Source organism: Rhinolophus sinicus, chromosome 5 (assembly GCF_057876585.1).
Source record: "Rhinolophus sinicus isolate RSI-liver-muscle chromosome 5, RSI-T2T, whole genome shotgun sequence".
NCBI lineage: Eukaryota > Metazoa > Chordata > Mammalia > Chiroptera > Rhinolophidae > Rhinolophus > Rhinolophus sinicus.
In genome coordinates, this window is record NC_142505.1 from 59,022,284 (window position 1) to 59,043,653 (window position 21,370).

Below are 21,370 nucleotides of genomic sequence, written 5' to 3' on the forward strand. Positions count from 1 at the left end.
TTGAGATGCTGTTTTTCATTTTTATTCAGGTCAATGTACTTTTTAAATTTCCCCTGAGACTTCCTGTTTGACCCATAGATTATTTAGAAGTGTATTATTTAGTTTCTAAGTGTTTAGAGATTTCTCTACTTTACCTGTCATTAATATGCAACTCTATTTCTTCTGCTTAATGTTTCAAGATGTATTTTTCCAGACTTTTACTTTCAACTTAACAATATTGTTTTATTTGAAATACGTTTTGGTTAAAAGTATATTGTTTGGTCATATTTGTTAATCTCTCTGCCATTCTCTATCTTTTAATTGCTGTATTTGAATTTATTTAATATAATTATTGATACGTAAGCACATAAGTCTTCTATTTTGTTTTCTGTTTTCTATTTGTTCTCTTTTTCCCACCACGTGAGAACACAGTGAGAAGACACTGTGTTGATCTTGAATTTCCCAATGTCTAGAACTGTGAGAAATAAATGTTTGTGGTTTAAGCCACCTGGTCTATGCTGTTTTTGTTATAGCAGCCCAAACACACTAACTATATCATCTCTCACTACATATAGTCACATATAACTATATGTAACACACACACACACATATATATCTTTTAACCCTTTTGCATTTATAATAAAATTGTCTTAAATATTTTCTCTACATACATTTAAAAACGTATTAGATGATGTTATAATTTTTGCTTCAACCCTAAACCTAATTAGAAAACTTAAGAGAAGTGTATTTTATTTACCTATATTTTAACTTTTTTTTGTTCTTTCTTCCTTTCTGATGTTCTAAGATTATTTTTTTATAATTTTTTGTTTACAGAATATTGTTTAGCCATTCATTTAATACAAGCTTGCTGGCGACAAATTCTTTCAGTTTTCCTTCATCTAAGAATGTCTTGGTTTCCCCCTCATTTTCACTGGATATTATTTTCACTGGATATACAATTGTGGGTTGCTTCTTTTCTTCATTCTTCAGCACCTGAAAAATGCTGCGCTGCTTCCTTCTGATGAAATATATGCTGTCATTTGAATTGTTTCACTAACACAAGGAATGTGTCATTTCTCTGTTTTTAAGATTTTTCTTTATTTTCACAAGTTTGACAATGATGTGTCTTGGTATAGTTTTTTGAGGGGGGACAGGGGTTATCCCGTTTGAGACCACTAAGCTTCTCTGTAGGTTTATTTCTTTGGCCAAATTTGGAGGGTTTTGTTTTTCAAGTACTTTGTCAGCCCCACCCATTTTCAGTTCTCCTGGGACTCTTCTGGGACAAATATTAGATCTTCTGTTATTGCTTCAAAGGCTCCTGAAGCTCTGTTCAATTTTTATGTAGTGTATTCTCTCTGTTGTTCATATTGGGTTATTTCTATTTTCTGCCTTCAAGTTTACTGATTCTTTCCTCTTTCCCCTCCAGTCTGTTGTTGACGCCACCTACTGAGTCTTTTATTTTGGTTATTGTATTTTTCTGTCCATAATTTCCATTTTTTATGTCTTCTGTTTCTTTTCTGAGACTTATTTTTTGCTGAAACTTTCTATTGTTTTCAAGCATGTTTATAATTGCTCATTAAAGACTTTCATGATGGCTGCTTTGAAATCTTTGTCAGATCATTGTAACATCTGTCATCTTGGTGTTGGCATCTACTGATTATCTTTATTCACTCAATTTGAGATATTTTCTGATTTTTGATATAACGGGGATTTTTATTAAAACCTGGATATTTATGCATAGCATTCTAGAGCTTATTTAAACCTTCCATTTTAGGTGTCCTTCCCTGACACTGCTCAAACAGAGGGAGGGTTGGTGCCACCTCTTACTTCTCAGTTGGGGCTCAAGTCCAGTGCCCCAGTTTGGTCTTCATTGACACCCAAGGGGGTGAGGAGCTTCTGGTTATGGCTGGGTGGAGATGGGAATTCCAGCTTCCCACTAGATCTCCACTGATACCAGCTTAGCTGGGAGGGGAAGGAGTGTCTCATTACTGCTCCCAGCTTGTTGCTACTGACTCCATGGCCGGGGCTCTTCACCACTGAATGGTGGTAAAAGCCCCGATGTTCTGTCACACCTCCTCTGATGCCACCCTGGTGGGTAGGGGGAGGCGGCCTCACACAGCCAGTTCAGGGTGAGAGTCCCAGCTTTACCTGCCATGGCCTCCACTGAGTCCACAGGGGAAAGGAGGAGTGCTCATTACTGCCTGGCCACAATCCAAGTCCCAGCTCTTTCTGAGCTCTTTTTGATAGTACCACAGCAGAGAGGTTTGGGCTCCTAGTTATAGCCCGTAGAGGGTAGATGACTAGGCTTTCCACCTGACCTTTGCTGGCAGGGCTGCGGGAACACAGGATTTTATGGGCTGTTGGCTGGAGTCCAGCAGTTATTGAATACAAGTGTACTGTCTTGTAGGATGCCCTTTCCCTGGTCCTTTTGCTAGAGAGAGTAGGCCTTTATTAGGGCTTATTTTTGTCTGTGTGTGTGTGTCTCCACCTGTTGGTATTTCTGGGTTACTGGTTTGGTTTCTTCAGCTCCACATCTGGGGTATATGAGGTAAAAAGAAAACTCAGGGAACTCACCACCTGTATTCCTTTGATCCTAAAATCCTTAGCCAGTCTGCCTTAGTTTTTCTTCCTTTCAAAGTCTTATATATGTTTTCTATTTAATGTTCAAGGTTTATATGCCAGTCCATGCTTGATTTTTAAGGTTCTTTTAAAATTCCAGCATTTCTTAGATTTTTCATAAAGTAAATATTCACACACATACATAAAACAAGGTACTTCTGATTTCATAGAAATTTAATTTTGCTATTCAGTGTAAGATACTCAAAGATTAAGTTCTTCAGAATGAAGAACACCTGAAAACGAATTAACCTGGATATATAATTTAGGCTAAAATATAAATGGTGCTTATCTAATAACTTAATATCTATGTAATTTGATAGCAGTGGACCAAATGCCACAGTTGTCATAAGCCACACTTTTGCATAATTTGTCTAATAAATATTAGGCCCATGTTTAATAGAAAACATTAGCATCAGTTAAAAGCTAAATTAGGTTATGAAAAGTAAGGAAATCACTGCACTCTCCTGTAAGTAAACCAGAGTCGTGGGTCTTTAGTAACCATCAAAATAACCAACTTTCTTTTTTCAAATTTATCAAGTCACTATTTAGCAAAATTATTGGTACATTCTTTCCCAAGAATTAGAGTTTCACATATTACTCTGTTTCAGGAATTCCTCTGTTATACTTTCCTTCGCTCAATACAATGTTTCATTACTAATGGACATAATATCGAAGGCAATTTATGGCAAAAGGATAAGTACAAAATCCTAAACCTAGAGTTGACATCCAACCTTAAAACATTTAAACTCCTCTGTAATAACCAAATTTTGATGACGAAAATGGTAACAGTGACAATAATGCTCACTAATTAGTACTAGCCCAAGTACTTTACATCCACTATCTCATCTTGAGACAGGTTAGTTAGCATGTCGTTAGGTAGACAGAGAGGTCCCTGGTGACATAAACAAAAGGCAGCCATATCCTGAAACTCCAGGTTTGGAATGTCTCCTTCACTCCAGGACAAAGATAGGAGGATGCGCCTTGAGGTTAATAAATTATCTCACAAATCCCTTTTGGCCCACAAGGGAGCAGATCTGATAGATAGGAACGGGCTCGTTAATCCCTTTAGGGTGGGCAAACAGGACAAACCTGATAGACAAGTTCTATTAGAAGGCACCAGCCCCCTTCTCCAAGCAGGCAAAGGAAGGCATAAAACACAGAGCCTTTGCCCCACGTTGGGCAACCCAGTCGGGACCCCATCTCGTTCTGAGAGCTGCGACTCTTTACTCTGTACTTTTAATAAACTATCCTCTTTTACAACTCCTCGCCTCTCCTTGGTCTGTGCTTCCATTCTTGGTTTGACAAGACGCGATCCCGGCACAAAGAAAATATCCTACGTCAATCTGATTCTCACGACAGTGACACGGCAAATCTGATTCATAATGTTCAGTCCTTTCACAGATATGGAAAATTGAGAGTGAAAGAAGTAAGCACAACTAGTAAGTGGTGGGAACAATATGACTTTTTAGGTGAGCTCTTAACCGCTATACTTCCCTCACTCCCAGGAAAAGAACTCCATCTTCCATCCCTGTCTTTAATAAGCATTTGCCGTTAACATGAAGATGGAAATGAGGACTGTCCCCTCCTGCTAGATGGAAAATAACAAAGGAGCTCTCGTTCATTAGAAATCTCAGATTTCCTAGGTCGGTTCTGAAAGAGGGTGTTCTGAGACCTAAGCCTTTTCCATCTCTCCCACCTCTTTAGGAAAAATTATACTTTCTTGCCCTCAGTGATTTTTCAATTACAAAACATATGCTCAAAAATACATTTGAATGGAAATACATATTCAAGCCAAAGAGAAACGTATAATGGGGTTATAAAGTAAGTTACTTAAATTCCTTATTCAAATTCAAGTGTTAAGATATTTCTAGAGTTTTTCTATACATAGAACTATATCTACATATTCACAAACAAATGTACACATATATACACCTAGCATAATACTCATATAGTTTACAAAAGTGAGAAACTTCATATATTGTTCTGCAATTCCCCCTTTTGTTATTGTTCACTGAACAGAGGAATTTCGATTTCAATCTGTTTGAATATAACAGATTTACCTATACTTTTATTTATTTTGTAGTTTAATTTGGCCATTTTGTTTTTTCCTTTTCAGTGGTACATAAAACGATGGTGAATCTTAATAGACAATCTTAATAATACAGCCGAAGAATAGCATTTTTAAAATTTACTATTGTTGGTTAGGAAATTACAATCTTAGATTTCTTAGTATGGTTTCAATCATATGTATTTTTATCCTTTTCAGTAAAGGTTATTTATTAAATGTTTAACTATATAGTATTATCTGTTATAATTTTGAAAGACTTCATATCTATATATTCTCAAACTTCAATCAACATGCCTTGCACCATGTAAAAAATTAACTTAAAATGAATCATAGATCTAAATGTATTAATGGAAACTATAAAACTTCTAAAAGAAATAGAGCAGACTGCTTTATTACTGAGTTAAACAAAGATCTCTTAGCTATTACACTAAAAGCACAATCCACAATAGAAAAAAACTGATAAATTAGACTCCATCAAAATTAAGAATCCTGGCTCTTCACAAGGCAAAGTTAAAACAATGAAAAACACCCTGACTTAGAGAAAATGTTTGCTAATTATAAATATGATAAGAGAATTGTATCCAGAATATATAAAGACCTCCTAAAACTTGACAAAAAGAAAACCCAATTAAAAAAAATACGCAAAGGATTTACCTATTTTTAATGGCTAAACATATTCTTTATAGATTATACCATAATTTATATATACACCATAATTTAGCTGACGAACTCTTTAGGGAAATTGTTAACCTTATGTTTCCTCAAGCTATTCAGGCGCAACGATTAGGATGATACGCTAATTGCTTTTTTGTACAAAGCTTGTTAAAATGTATAAGTGAATACCATCAGTGTGTGATCACTCCTTCTAGATTTGATCTACATCTATAGCTGCTGGAGAGATGAAAGGAAGGGGAATAAAAGGAAGGGAGAGGTTCAGGTAGAAATAATGGTATACTTTACTCTATAAAATAGACTTCTCCATTTTCGGTATAGGCCATCTCCCAGTTTTCAGGTAGAGGACCTAAATTATCCTCTGCAGAAAGAGGTAGGTATTGAGGGAACTTCTGAGAAGGGTCCGTGATGGGAGCAGCGGTGATGCTACTATTCACAGGCGGTAGCGCTGTCTCTTGGAGAGTGTGCTCTTCTTGGTCACCAGAATCGGCTGCTTAATCATGGGCAGAGAGAGAGAAAGAAAATATCAGCAATCATACCCAAAAGTGGGGTACCAGCCCAAGCACAGTATGCACCTCTACTCTTAAAAGCCCTCATCCTTTCCTAATTTCTGACCATTGACTATATTCTGTTTTATTTAGATCAAAGTTCTCTTAATGAAAACATCAGAATGATGGACCAAATTTATTTTACCTAAAGAGAAAACGCTCAAATCATGCACTGCTCACAATCTTGGAAATGTAAGAGAAGAAACAAATTCTTGCCTCAAACCTTTAAGTATCTTAAACTAAGAAGACCATCCAAACACAGACTGAGCTGCATTCTCATTCCAGAAGTATCATTTGCTTTCATGACTTAGCGGACTTTTGAAAGTAAGAAAAAGTCCAGGCTAAAAACAGATATATAGTAACACTGTTGTCCATTCTGTATAAATTATTGAAAACATTTTTGGCAGAGACCAAAGACACAAATAAAGCTGGAAAGTCGACAAGAGTTTAGAATATAGAGACAGCTATACCACTGAGTCAGATTTGAGTCTCTTTTGCCAAACTGAAGAAAATGTTCCTGTGAAAACCAAGATGGTTATCCCCAGAACAGTATTGTGTGGGTGGACTCATTTGACTTGGGTCTTAAAAGAAGGCTGTAAGTACATGAGTCTTCTCCTTTTTATGAACTAGAAACATCAAGAGGTGATGTCATCAAATTTCTGCAAAGGGCAATGTTGACATTCTGGTTGAATTTTTATAGAGGCTGATGATATTAAATGTCACTCTCTACGGGGTTTTAAAACATAATAATCAGGGGTGGAGTTACTTTCTATCTCCCACAGTAATTTTCCTGTAGCTATTTCTGATTTACTGAAAGCAGATTGAGGAATAATAAAAGGCTATAATTCACATCTTTCTCGGATGAGAAGCTCCCAATGACACACATGAGAACAAGGGTAATGCAACGGTTGGATAGAAGATATGTTGAGCCTATTAAAAAATCACCTCCACCAAAAATGCACCACCATTGAGCAGGCTGCCTGTGGTCTTCCCTTACTCTGCATCTATCCCCTCTTCTTCTGGTCGCACCACTTAGATCTCCCTTTAACAATCACCCCCTCTATGCCAGCTCCAGGTGAGGCCTGACTAATGCACTCCTAGCTCATGTGATGAGCCCAAGTCACACTCTTACCAGCACATGATCCAAAGCAAACCAACGACTGTCAAACGTGGAAGTTTTGTTCTATCAAGCAAAAGGTGGCCTCCTGATGCTGACGTTACTAAGTGAGTAGGTTCTCACGTTGTAGGTGCTTGGTAAGACCTGCCTGAGACTAAGCCTACACAGAGGAACAGGAGGTCGGTCACCCGGTACACCCACTGAGCCTCTGATTTCATGACTGAAATCAAGGCTGCCTCTGGCCTATTTAACTGCTTAGTCCCCTGAATTCCCTTTCCTGCTTAAACCAATTTGAGTTGGTTTTATAATTTGCATCCAGGGGTACAGATTAATAAAATAACTGTAAGTTTGAGGGAAAAAGGGAAACTAGGACAACAGAGAAGAAATATTTTGAAATTACTAATCAATAAATAATAAATTCAAAACTTGGCAAGAATTGAAAGATTTACCCATATTCATTTTGGGTATATCTTTGGAAGGTCTACCTTTCTCACTTCACTGTACATAATAATCACCCGGAGAGATTGTTAAAAAGGCAAGACTTCATTATGCTGCTGTCACTCTATGCTCCAAGCGGCTGGCGGATTGTTACACAAAGTGGTTCAGAGTGCAAAATGCTCTGACACAGCTAGTTTGATACCCATGCCATAGGCTGGGTAGCGTCAATCATTTGAAAGAATTGATGTGAGTTAGTGTATGGCAGGTTGTCAGCTGTCACAGCTGTAGTTTGGTTAAGGCAGGGGGCATATATTCAACACATTTCGTATATACTGAGGGTGTCCCATCGAATGTATATTTTGAGACCAGTTCTCTCTGTGCATCCAATCGGTTTCTTGGTGCGAAGACACCTGAATAAGGCAATCAGGTGCCACCTGGCTTTCTTTTTTGTGTAGAAACGAGTGATCAGACTGACTTTAGCAATGATGACCTGGGCCCAGAAGCTTTTCTTTGATGCTAGGATTTCAATGGGGATTTTATGGGGACAGATTTTCTGAGGCATGGCTTCTATAGACAGAGATAGGAAACAGGAAAAGCACCAAGACCTAGAGTAAACTACCCCTACTTGCTTTCTCTCAAGAACCCTACTTAATAAACACAGGACAAAGGCACATATGCTTCTTAGGGGCCATGCACCTGGCCTAGCAGGACTTTTGCACTGCAGGTTACTCCTAAGGTCTTCAGTTTCTGAGCCCACATCTATGTTTTGGGTTATATCATGATTTGCTGTCCTTACTTGTTGAAAGACTAAGACATTAAAATATTAGCTATTTTTAAAAAGAAATATTGACTTTTTTAATAATCTGCTTTCGGATCAACGAGTGCTACTATAAATGGATAAAATATTTATGTCCGAGTGGATGAAATCAGCTGATTTCAATAAAGGCATATGTAACAGATGGGAACTTTCTCCTAGCTATTCCAACTACAGGATATAGCCATCGGCCTAATCCATTCTAAATGAGAAAACGGAAATTTTCGTGGAATCAAATTCTTAGAGCTGGAACGGGGAACTGAGACATGATTTAATCCTGACGAGTCTTTTTACGGATAGGAAAGATTAGATATTTATTATGTTCATAATAAGACAACTACCAAGAACCAAACCAGGCCCCTTCCTCCTTTTACCAAGGCTTCTTGCAGGAGGCTTGGGCTACTGCCATGACAAAAAAAGTCATCAAAACATGATTTTAATGGCCATCTTGGAGAATTTTAGGTTTTTGAGCTCAATGAATGAGAAAACCTCAGAAAGACCTGTACAGTCTATAGAAAGTATTCAACTAATACAAAGTTTTCCTTAAATAGTCTCTTAGGCTTGGTAGCACAAGGAGGGAAATACAGAATTTAACTAATTTCCCCTTTATTGGAGTTAGGTCTCACTAAGTAATGAGTAAAGTGTGGTGAAGCCAGAAAAGCCCTTATGAGAGAGAAAGAACTCATACATTGCAAATGGAAAGTCCTCAAAAACTATAACCCTAAAGTATTAAAGAAAACATTTAAGTATAGGAAAAATAGAAGGTACAAGATATTCTTCAAAGTCAAAACATTATGTAGAGCGGAGTAACTCACGACTCATGCAGTTGCTACATTCTGAGTAACTACATAAGGTTAAACCCCCACACAGTGAAACATATTTTTGAACAGTTCTAGGTCATTTCATTAACCCAGGGAACATACCTAAGACTGGGGGTAGGTAACCCTCAATATACATAAACACATAATGCAATGAGTAACATATGTTGTATAATACAGAATGCATATGAAAGATACAATCTTAGAGTGTTTAGTATTTTTCCATCTTTCTCTCATATAGGGTATATAGTAAACTGAACACATGACATGTTTCCACTGAATCTCTATTTACAAAGGCAGGATATAAAAGGATGTGCTAGTCTTCTATACAGCATCATTTGTTACTAAACCATAAAACAAATTCTCTTATTTCTCTTTATAAGCAATCAGCCATAACTATAGAGCAGTGTTAAGGCCAAGAAATAAATGAACAAAAAGTAAATATTCATACACACACACACACACACACACACACACACACACGAGTATATACATATATATGTATACATATAATTTTGAAGAGAAAGAAACAATGCTGATTATTCTTGACTCCCTTCTACAGACATTTCCCTCCAGCCCCTTTAAGCTATTTCGTTGAAGTTAAAATAGTCTGGTGAAGAAGTATGAAAAATAGGCCAGGAGAAAGACCCCCTCTTCCAAGCATTGTGTGGTCAGAGTTTGAATTTTGGCCACCTTTCTGAATTCCTCATGAGAAGAGAAACCTTCTCAACATCCTTTGCAAACGCCTCCCACTGCCCGCTTTGCCAAGTCCACTGAGGGGAACAAGGTCTGCTCTTTACCTGTAAAGCTACTGTTCATTTCAGGAACGTCATCATCCTCCTCATTCTCCGCATGGACTATGCCAGCATTTTGCATATCATTGTAGGACTTGCTTCTCTTCGGGGTCGCCTGCTTGGAGCCAGACTGCAGGCTTTGCAAGGCTTCCGTTGTGATCACTTTCCCACTGACTGGCTGGCTAGGAGGTTTGGGTGTCCCATAATAGTTTCCTAGGAGATGGAGAGACACACATTTGCATGTTTCAGAAAGAAGACTTTGTTTTTTTCAAGACTTCACATCCAAATCTCTCAGCATATTTAAAACTATGTATTTAAGCTGGAAAAACAACAACAACAACACAGAACAAACTGTATTTCATATCTGAAACTGGTGAGAAAAGATGTCTTTGCTACCCAGCTAGACGAGACGATTTCAGAAGCAAGGAGGAAAGTTCTTGCAAAGAACTTACTAGGAGGGCTAAAAACAAAGGCAGTCGTGCTGAATAACAAAGCTTCACCCTCATTACACTGGGATTTCAATTGGTCACCTTTTTACATACGCGCACTAGCATAATGCTGAATCCGATTAAGAGAGAGCCTCACAGAAAATAAAAAATTCATTACCGCCAGCACCCTTACATGCCTACCAAGCGGAGGTCACTTTCCCTTAATAAGGGAACTCCTCAAGAGGGAACCAGGGTAATACTTAAAAAGGAGGACAGTGAGCCCCACGTGGCACCTCTTTCACTGAATGGCAGGCTTGACTTTCAGGGTCACTGGGGTGGGAACAACCTTGCCAAGTTTTAATAGAAAACTCTGTGTCAACGGTGGGACCCCTTAGGGGTCACTCTTAGTAATGCCCATCTTCTTTCAGCCACTTTTCTCCTAAGTTTGGTTCAGGTCCAACCATAATGTGCTTACTGATTCTTTGGTACACGGATAGAGTTTTGCATATTTTTAATGTGCACTAGAAAAAATTCTAACTAGCAAATTATGGTACTAACATAAAGTTGACTTTAAAAAATTAAGTGAAAAAACAATATTTTTTTAAATTGACTTTTTTAACTTGAAGTTTGAAAAGGTAAGTATGAAGAATAAGAAATCATTCAACTGAATAGAGAATAGCAATGGTAGTGATGAGTTCCTTTTGAAATGTTAGAAAGTAAGCTTTTAAAATAAATTTTTAAGTAAATAACAGACATTATGTTCAGATATGGACAAAATCATGAAGGTAATTCATAAATGGCCCAAGTTTGAAAAGTATAGCTTATAATCAATAATACTCCATGACTACATGATAAAAAAAGTCAGCATTAGAATGCCATTGATCCATTCAGCATCTCGCATCTTTTAGAGTAAGCCCAGGAAGACAAATTATATTGAGCTCTTCAATATATCATAAGCAAGATTTGTAATTCTGTGCTTAGTTAAGTAGAATTTGTAAATCACAAGGAAGCCTGTACATGCTGTTTCTTTCCAAGGATCTCATCCCACTGTATAACCTCAGAACATAATTACATAAAATATACATTTTTATTATACAAGCACAAAGGCAAAATGAGACAGTAATATATGTCTCTGTATGAGACACAGGTGATGAAGAATTTGCTTCCATTAAGCTATATAATTAAGTTTTCTTTTTTATTATTTCTTTAAAATTTTTTTTAAATCACCAAATGTATGAACATATACATCCACTTTCTTTGAGAGTGTTATAATGGCGTGTCAGCGGGGAGCTCTGAACACACAACTTAAAAGTGCAGTAGACTACAGGGTACCATGTTTGCATTTGAAGGATACTGGACAGAAACCCAATAAACATATTATGGTGACTTGCCCTCAATCTTCATAGTTATTTCACAGGAGGTGATAGGCATATCAACTCTTCAAAAAGGTTCTTTCAGGTTTCCAACCTAAAGGTACCGAAACTGAGCAGAATCAGCCTGAAGAAAGGCAGCCCATTTATGCTTTCAGGGGCTAACACATGCCTACGGAAGAATGAGCACACCTAAGGAACAAGCCTTATCTTGCACTGCTACAGAGCTTGCATCAAAGGATGTCCCATGCCTTCTTGAAGTTCGAACTTGGCCACAGTGTTGACTTTTTCATTAGCCGAAGACTATTAGTGAGGTTTAGGAAAGTAAAGCAGCTAATTGTTAAAAAAAATCTTTACAGTAAACAAAAAATAGAGACAAAGCTGTACTGATATTAATTGTATAATAATTCCTTCCGATCACTATTACACAAAAACATGATGTATAATTTTGAGTTACAGGTTAAAATAAGGTCAACGTCTACAACTAAGAATCTTCCACTGAAAGATGTGACTAAACAATGGGACCCTTAATTTGTAATTTTATACTTACAATTTTATAATCGTATCACTCTTTTTTCAGTGCCATGAAACACTCATAAAACTATTGTCAATTAAGAATCAATTAAAACTTAAGACATCCTCAGTTCATGACAGAAATAAATGTTTGGGAAATAAAAGTTCTACCTATATTTGACAAATATGTATGGATTTTGTCAAGTTTTCAAGCTCAGGGTCTTTCTTAAATTAATAAATGATTAGCAGATTTCTAAACGCAACTGAAACTCCCCAAACAATCTAGTTATTTATAGTTGTTTCCTGTTTCTGGAAATTAGTTCAAGATTGATAGAAGACAGATAAAGCACCTATTATTAGGTTGAAACACATGAAATTGCTGTTCCAGAAAACAAACGGTCAGACATCAGCAGTTTCATTTGGGTTAATCTGAAATATAGGCATTAGCACTCAGCACACTGCAGTGGTAAAGGACGTAGAAGAGACATCCCATGGTTCAAATTCCAGCGTCACCAGCCACTAACTGGCTGTGTGACCCTGCGCCAGTTTATCTCACCATTCTGTAAAAAGTCTTGTCCTTGTCTGTAAAACTGGGATTCTACGAGTACCTAGTTTCTACCTAGAATACCTGTCAGTGGGATAAAATGAGATGGTGCATTTAAAGCCTGTATGTAGCCCATGCTCAAGTCTGCCACTAGAGTGAGGTTTGATAAAAGCTTATTCCTGTTGACAGTGTATGTTTCTAATCTTTAAAATGAGGCTCATTACACCTTGTTAAGAGGATTAATGAGACACTGCGTCTGAAGTGCTTGCCACTTGGTAACTGAATGTTGTTCCTTGATATAAAGGAAGACGCAAGCAAACCTGCCAATGACCAAATAACCTTGGGCAAGTTTTTTTTCACACTCACTCTAATACTTTCTCTATGAAATGCGAAACTTCTCTGAAACAGCACCTGCGCTAGCTAGCGTCCTCACAGGATTATTTTGACGATCAAATAATGTACCTTTGTTGAAGGTACCCTGTAAACTAGAAAGTGTTATAAATATGAGATGGTGTTCTTATTCAAATTACTCCAGCATTTCTCGTTTTCCATATTGTCCACAACCTTGACAGAAAAGCTTCTATGTAGTGGTTTCCTAATTGCAGAGGGTTCAACTTTCCTTTGCAGATATTTTATTTTTACATACCGTGTTTCCCGAAAATAGGACCTAGCCGGACAATCAGCTCTAATGCGTCTTTTGGAGCAAAAAATTAATGTAACACCCGGTCTTATTTTACTATAAGATCGGGTTTTATATAATATATCATAATATAATACAATATAATATAATATAATACCGGGTCTTATATTAATTTTTGCTCCAAAAAATTCATTGGAGCTGATTGTCCGGCTAGGTCTTATTTTTGGGGAAACACGGTATTTAAAAAACAATTTAAGGGGCCGGCCCGGTGGCTCAGGCGGTTAGAGCTCCATGCTCCTAACTCCGAAGGCTGCCGGTTCGATTCCCACATGGGCCAGTGGGCTCTCAACCACAAGGTTGCCAGTTCAATTCCTCGAGTCCCGCAAGGGATGGTGGGCTCTGCCCCCTGCAACTAAGATTGAACACGGCACCCTGAGCTGAGCTGCTGCTGAGCTCCCGGATGGCTCAGTTGGTTGGAGCGCATCCTCTCAACCACAAAGTTGCCGGTTTGACTCCCGCAAGGGATGGTGGGCTGTGCCCCCTGCAACTAGCAATGGCAACTGGACCTGGAGCTGAGCTGCGCCCTCCACAACTAAGACTGAAAAGGACAACAACTTGAAGATGAATGGCACCCTCCACAACTAAGATTGAAAGGACAAAAACTTGAGTTGGAAAAGAAGTCCTGGAAGTACACACTGTTCCCCAATAAAGTCCTGTTCCCCTTCCCCAATAAAAAAAATAATAATTTGAATTCATGACCAACATTTAAAAACGGTCAGATTATGCCCTCACTGCCCCCACTGGCCACAGTTACTGGGGTCTCTGCTGCCTCGCCCCACCGTATTCACTCTCACTCTATCTGTTGGTCCTCCCAGGTATTTGAGTTCACAACTCCTCCCTTCCAGGAAACGCTCCACCTTATCAATAGTTTGCACTCTGGTAGTAAATAATAAGGTCAAGCCTAGCCGCCATGGCAGAAACACAAACCTCACAGCGAGTATGCACGAGAGACTGCCTGTAAAGAATATACAGATCCCTTAATGGTATTAGAGATAAAACTCATGTGAAGAATTATAAATGATTAGAAAATTAATTTGGGTTACCACTTGGCAGGCTGCACAGTTTCTAGGAGACACAAGGTTGACTGTCCCCCAGTCTCCACATTAGCAAACACACTCTTCCTGAGGTGGCTGGGCTTCCTCCCAAGTGGAAATGTGTGTGTGCGTTGCTATTTCCAGAACTGGCTCTACAATAAAACTCAACGGGGATAGTGGCTGGGGAGAGAGGGGAGGGCAGGGGACGATGGAAGAAGCAGCCACTGCTGCCCTTAATTAACAGGCATGATCTTTGGCCACCATTAAGCCAAAGAAAATATTTTCTGACATGCATTTAAAAATTAATGGGGACTGCAAATCAATTTTTAGAGCTTGATAAAATATTTAAGAAGGACGGTAACCCTGAGTTTTAAGCCAGAATGAATCAAATCTATACTGCTGCTCACTTTGTACAAATTTAGTATTCACTCATGTATTTCCTTACAGAGAAACTTTTATGCCCAGCACCATGCTAGGCACTAGAAATAAAATGTAAAAATGGGACTAAAACATGATCTTCACAGTTGCTCTATATGGTATACATCAGTTTTCTTAAACTTTGTGCAAACAATAAAGTCCCACCCTAAATGCAGATTCTAATTCCGTGGGTCAGGGAGGGGCCTGTTGAGTCCTCACTTCTTCTAACAAGCACTCGGGATGCCTGTGCCGTTGGGCCACTGAGCAGCCTCTGCACAGCAGACGTCACCAGGACAGAGAAACGATTCCTCTTCGGCAGATGAGCAATGCCAAGGCCCAAAGCAGCAGAAATGTCTTTCTTAGGGTCAACTTGGCTGGTCCTGGGGAAACAGCACTCAGGCCCTCTGTCCCCGGGTCCCACGTTTTGTGTGGGGTTGGGGAGAGAGACTTGTCTGTGTTCTCCTATGAAAGAAACTTGTTCAAAATAAGTAGAACAGGATAGTGGTGACCATTAATAGCTGGGAATCTAGAGCACACATTTTCAGTGGGACAATGTCAGACCCAAGGGGGCAAACAGGATTTTTTTTGGGCGGGGGGGGGGTGTTAAAAAACACCTTATGCTCCTGACGTGTAAAGCAGAGACACATATTTGTACATGAAGACATAACCATCCAGCATATCTATGTTTGCCTCAGCCCCAAAGCAGTGCATGACGAGCCCCTGTCAGCAACGCAGGCACATTGCTGCCGCTCCTCTCTGCTCTGTCCGCTCTAATCCCACTGGTTTTCTTTCAGCCCTCACATACAAACGGAGTTCCCCTCATCTCACAGCTCTTGCACCCACTCTTCCCTCTGCTTCTTGCCCCATGGTCACTCTTCATCCTCAGGGACAGTAACTGACCCCACAAACTAGACCAAAGCCGCCCTTCGAGGTTCTTACATGTTCTCAGGAAACCATGTACCTTTCCTTCCCAACACCCTTTGCTGTATTTATCAGACTGCTTAATTAATTGATGCCTGTCTTTACCTCTAGAGTAAAAGCTTCATGAGGGCAGGGACCACATCTGTTTTCACGTACACTACATCCCACACCTAACACGGTGCCAGACATGCACTGTCACTCAGTGATTCTTTGCAGAATGAGTAAATGAACCAATGGAGACAGTATCCATGAACTGCAGCCATGAATAGCTATAGGTGGGTGTGCTTGTTTAATAGCATGACTCAGGGCAGTTTTACTGCAGTCCGTCAATTATAAGTGAATTACCTCAGATCCGCGTCACTTCACTTTGCCACTCGCTTGCCCAACGCCCGATGGTATCATTCATGACTCCCATCACTTTCTTTTCACTCTTCCTACCTGCTCCACCCTACAGAACTATCATTTGTACGTGCAGAAGGGCAATAAGCCAACATCCTATAATTAGGTGTTTGCTCTTGCCAGTGCCATTTGGCTTTAAATATAAGACCAAAGAGGGCAACATAATAGTTTTGTTACCCCAGGCAGGTAAGGGCCCTCTCTCTTTCCAGTTTCAGTTCCCACGGTACAAACTAAGGTAGGACTCGTACCCATCTAATAGGCCTTTTGTGAAAATTAAATTAAATAATGTATATAAAGTACTCAGCATTGTGCTAGGCACAACACTAGCACATAATAAACCCTAGCAGTCTTAAATTGTGCCAGATGTTGTGGGCAGATAAAAGCTTCAAAAGGTAGCACAGGGTATTGTTATCAAAATACATATTCAAAGAACATTAACAAAAGTTACCTTTATTGTATCTCCCATTTGTCACTACCCATGTATTCACTTACTCTAATCTTTATTAACAATCCTACAGCAAAAGAGGCATCGACATTTCCACTTCCATGTAAAGAAACCGAGATCCCCACAATGCCTATGTGATGGCTGGCATTTACACACAGATTTCTCTGTCACCAGCACCTGTGCTCTCAACTCCAGGAATCTCGGGGATCTCTGAGCAGGGAACTAAGAGAAACTTCCCTGCCCCGGGCCTCCTGTCCTCATATGCAGAGCAACAGTCAACAGACTCCCTTTGGCTACTGTCATTATCAACAGAGATCATTCCATGGTGGGGTTTGCCACCAGAGCTTATCACACAGAAGGCTTCCAAGGCTTGCCAAAAGCACGACTCCAGCCGGTCTCATTTTCGTTAATGACAAACAAGAACTCTCTTCACCCCTGCTTTATCTCTGTGTCCCCCCGAAGTATACCCATGGCAGTAGCTTTTTTTGCAGGCCTTCTAGGAAGCAAAACAATAGTATTATTGAATGCTGACATCCCCCTCCTAATTAACACACAGAAACATGCAACCCTCAATTCCAATTTGAAATGTCACACTGGTACTGCACTCCAATGTTGAGGAAAAACCTCTGCAAGGCTCAAAGTGAATACTCAGTCTCTTCTACCCAGAGGCATTTGTAAAACAGGCATGTTTGGAACCACCCCCACTGAACAGTCATCCCTTGTAAACTGACTCCTAGAGAAGATCCAAGAGCTGGCTGAGGCAGCACCCTGTCTTGCTGGTGAAAACGTCAAAAAGGGGTGGGGAGAGAGGGAGAGGGAGAGAGGGAGGGAGAGCAGGAGAGAGGGAGGGAGAGCAGGAGAGAGGGAGGGAGAGCGGGAGGGGGGAGGGGGGAGAGGGAGGGAGAGAGAGAGAGAGAGAGAGAGAGAGAGAGAGAGAGAGAGAGAGGAGATGGTGTAATTGATTGATTTCAGGCACCATATCAAATAAATTAGCTCAGTGCCACAATTAGGAAGTTGGGCCAAGGAGAAAAGACATGTTTATCCTTGACTTCTTGGCTTGACTTGCCTTGATATTGATTCTGTCTAGTGACAGAAAGAGAAGTTGGTTCAAATTGCAAAGCAGACATCAATTATGAGCTCAACTAAAACTTCGATGCCATCTGAGGGGTGATACTTGGGTTCCTTGTATAGCCAGAAAGGGCCTCTGCTCTGTGGGGTATACACAACCCTCTGAATTAGAGCTGGTGGGGTGGAAAGTTTCGTCAAGGAGGCATGCCCCCCACCCCCACCAAACCTGAGATTTTTCTAGTTTCTCATTTCAACAAATGGCAGCAGCATCTCGCTAGCTACGTAAAACAGAAACTAGGAGTCTTCCTCGGACAGTCATCATCACCAGCTTCTTTAGCTCCTTATTGTAACAAATACATTACCAAGCCCAGCTTTTTTCAATCACATAAACATCTCGAGATTCATCACCACTGCCAATGGAATCCAAAACTAACTCCAATTAGGGTTGCCAGATAAAATGCAAGATTGACTATTCTGCATTTTTATTTGCCCAATCTAGCAACCTAACTCCAGGTCCACAGAGCTCACCTCAATTTGTGTTTCTGCAGGGAACGTTTTCCCAACTCCACAGGGATCAAATCTCCCCATTCTATGGTCTCCTTTATTGATCCCAACACACTTACAATTATATATGTATTTCTGTGATTATTTGAAAAATGTGTCTTGTGCACTAGACTGGAAGACCCATAAGAACAAGGATCCTATCTGCTGTTGCTCAGTGTTTCATCTTTAATGAATGAGCAAACGAGGACTAGAGTCTACAAAAGAAGTGTCAATTTCCAGGCGGCAGACACAGGAAATACTGGCATTCTCGTCCTGCCTGTGACATGACCTGGGTGACGGGCGTTTGGCCAGGCTTTGTCCCCAATTCCCTTCAGTGTCTTGATCCGTCTCTCTGTCTGGAGCTCTACAGTGAGACGAAATGAGCTCTACTGCATTCCCACTTTTAAAATCCTATAACTTTATTCTAAAACCCAAACAAATATTGGGCCTGAAAAAAATATTCTGGAGGTGATCAGGCCTTGAGGCTTTATTGGTTCACTCTACTTGCCTGCCATGTCACAGGTCACTGAATGTATCCACAAAAAATGACCACCACTCCTCTGTAGTGACATCCTTCTTGGGAGGATTTAAAATTATACATTTTTTGAAAAGGAATTTAACTCTTAAAGAGGTGCTTTAGCTTTCTGAAGTCAGCTGGGTGAGAAGGGAAAGATCTTTTTGAAGAGGTCCTCACCCTTTCTTGCAGAAGCTTTTATTCTCGAATTACACTGTAAAATATGGCAGCCACCAGCCACGTGTGACTATTTAAGGTTAAATTTGCCTAAATTAAACTAAATTTAAAATTCAGTTTCTCAGCTGCATAGCCGCATGTGACTAGTGGTTTTTCCACTAGTCACTTTTATTTCTATCTGAACATTTGTTTCTATCACTAAAGAAAGTTCTGTTGGATAGCACGGGTGCTGAAGGAAGCAGGCGTGGTCCCCTGCCCACCCTTTCTGAGGACCCATCATCCTACCCTTCTCTTTGTTCATCATCTTGCTCTCTCTGGATTCGGGATTATGGCCGGTGCTGACTTCTGAACTGAAACAGTCATGAGCCTCTCACTTAAACTCATGAAATCCTCTGACACGCTTCAGTTCAAATGTCGCTTCCTCAAGGGGCCTTACTCTGGTGCGGCATTAGATGCAGTGCTCTTTCTATATGCTTCTGGAGCTCGCTGTAGTTCCCTTCACAGCACACTCATCACTTGTCTGGAAATTGTTCCAATGTAATTGCCTCACAAGCCTGACAGGCTGCGGAGTGTACACCCTAGAGCCAGATGGCCTGGGTTTGAGTCCCAGCTTTAGCTCTGGCTCAGCACGTGAACTTAAAAACGGTAACTGGCATCTCCCGGCTTCAGACTCCTTTTCTGTAAAATGGGGATAAATGATAACTACCTCATGGGACTCTTGGGTAATTGAGTTAGTGAATATAATGCACTTTGGAGAGCACTCAGCACCTAGTACACACTGGACAAGTGTTGGTAACAATAAGTAACTAAAAAGCATAAGCACTTTAAAGGTAGAGCTTCTTTAGTCTTCTGCCCTGGACATCACTCCCTGTGGTTCGGAAAATGTCTGACCCAAAGTAAATGCTCATCCAATACTTGTTGAAACAAATTGTATTTGTATAAAAGCCTTGCTTTAAAACTGCACTGCCAGCGACTTAGCCTATAGATATATTCAGAACATGATAGTGAGATATTTATACAGGGATTCTCACTGCAGCATTTTCACCAAACACCAAAAAGAGAGGGGGTGGGATGGGGTCCACCCTAACTCTCCACCTACTACAGGACCACTGGTTAAATAAATTACGTACATTAATACAGGTAATGGGGTACTGCAACATTTATAAAGAATGAGGTGGAACTATGTGGGGTTATGTGGAAAGACCTCTAAGATATATGTGAAAGGCAAGAACAGAGTGAAATAAACAAGAATATATATGCCATTTATGTACACGTTTTCTGAATCTTTGCATTAGATCCTTTCACAGTGGTTACCTACAGGGCAGAGAAGAAGGAAGCAACTTGGACTTAGATATTTTTAAGTTCTTTACTATAGGAATATTCCATCCCGTCCATTTATTACTAACAAATGTTTAAGGTGCCTAGCTGTAGAGAGTGTTTTGTGTTGTGGTGGCATACTTTTCCTCTCCAGAAGCAGGACAAGCTGAGAGAAAAAGAATTTGAGCAGGGTAAATAGAGGATGAGTACATACCTGGAATGTAAATAAGATATTTTACTGGCAAATCTGGTTTACTGACTAATAGAAGGGGGAGGGAATCCACTCAGGTGGCAACTGTGGACCGACCGGCCCTGTGTGTAAATATAAGCTAATGCTGATTGAGGGCTTATATGTGTCAGACAGTGTGCTCAGCCCTTTCCAATTATTGTCTCATTTAATCCCACCTATGAGGAAGCACTATTATTATCCTCATTTTACCGAAGGGAAAATGGAGACAGAGAGCATTAAGCAACTTGCTGGAGGGCACACAGCTCCACAGCAGAGCGGCTGAGACTCAAACTCAGGTGGTGCCGAACGGAGCCCAGCCTGCACGGTCCTCAGTGTCCCACAGACAGCAGCCGCCCTTGAGGGGCTAGTCCAGGGGAGACAAAGACCGAGGAAGCTCTCCGAAAATCTATCCAGCCCTATTCTTGTCACAGCATCTGGCATTTAATAAAAATCCCACTTTGCTTTCAGCTTATAAGAGTCAACATAATACACTCCAGTCAGTTCCAAAAAATGATGAGCCATCTCACATGGCAGGCAAATTATACAGCTAAAAGGTCAAAGACTGAAAAACACTGCACAAACGCCTTAAAAAATGGAATGGATTAATCCCGGGCATAAGAAAATTTCAACTCCAAAATAACTAAGCAACATTCACAGAAAGTCAGTTTTATGTAAGATGATCAGACATTTTCTGAAAAATGTTTCCCTGTTGCTATATAGCAGGAAGTAAGGTTAAGGCACCTAATGGGTTAGTTCTACAACATTTTGGTTACATTTAGGATATTCCTCCTGGGTTTTCGGGAAACAGTGTGAGGTATGAAAGTCAAACTGGGCTGGGTTTGGTTCCTGGCTCGGGCATTCCAGAACCACCTGTACCACCTTGA

At 40.0% G+C, this 21,370-nt stretch overlaps 1 protein-coding gene across 20 annotated transcripts in view; it reads right to left on the bottom strand.

Moving 5' to 3' along the window:
- MAGI1 (membrane associated guanylate kinase, WW and PDZ domain containing 1) overlaps positions 1 to 21,370 on the bottom strand; it is a 590,782-nt gene that overhangs the window by 94,996 nt on the left and 474,416 nt on the right. For 10 of the 20 annotated variants that reach the window (XM_074313244.2, XM_074313245.2, XM_019757182.3 and 7 more), the window contains exons 4-5: positions 9,874 to 10,080; positions 5,627 to 5,828 (exon numbers count right to left, since the gene is read on the bottom strand). In XM_074313244.2, the coding sequence (XP_074169345.2) occupies positions 5,627 to 5,828; positions 9,874 to 10,080 (409 nt within the window). Of the gene's footprint in view, positions 1 to 5,626; positions 5,832 to 9,873; positions 10,081 to 21,370 lie in introns of all 20 variants that reach the window. The other 10 variants (XM_019757186.3, XM_019757181.3, XM_019757189.3 and 7 more) reach the window with 1 other exon arrangement.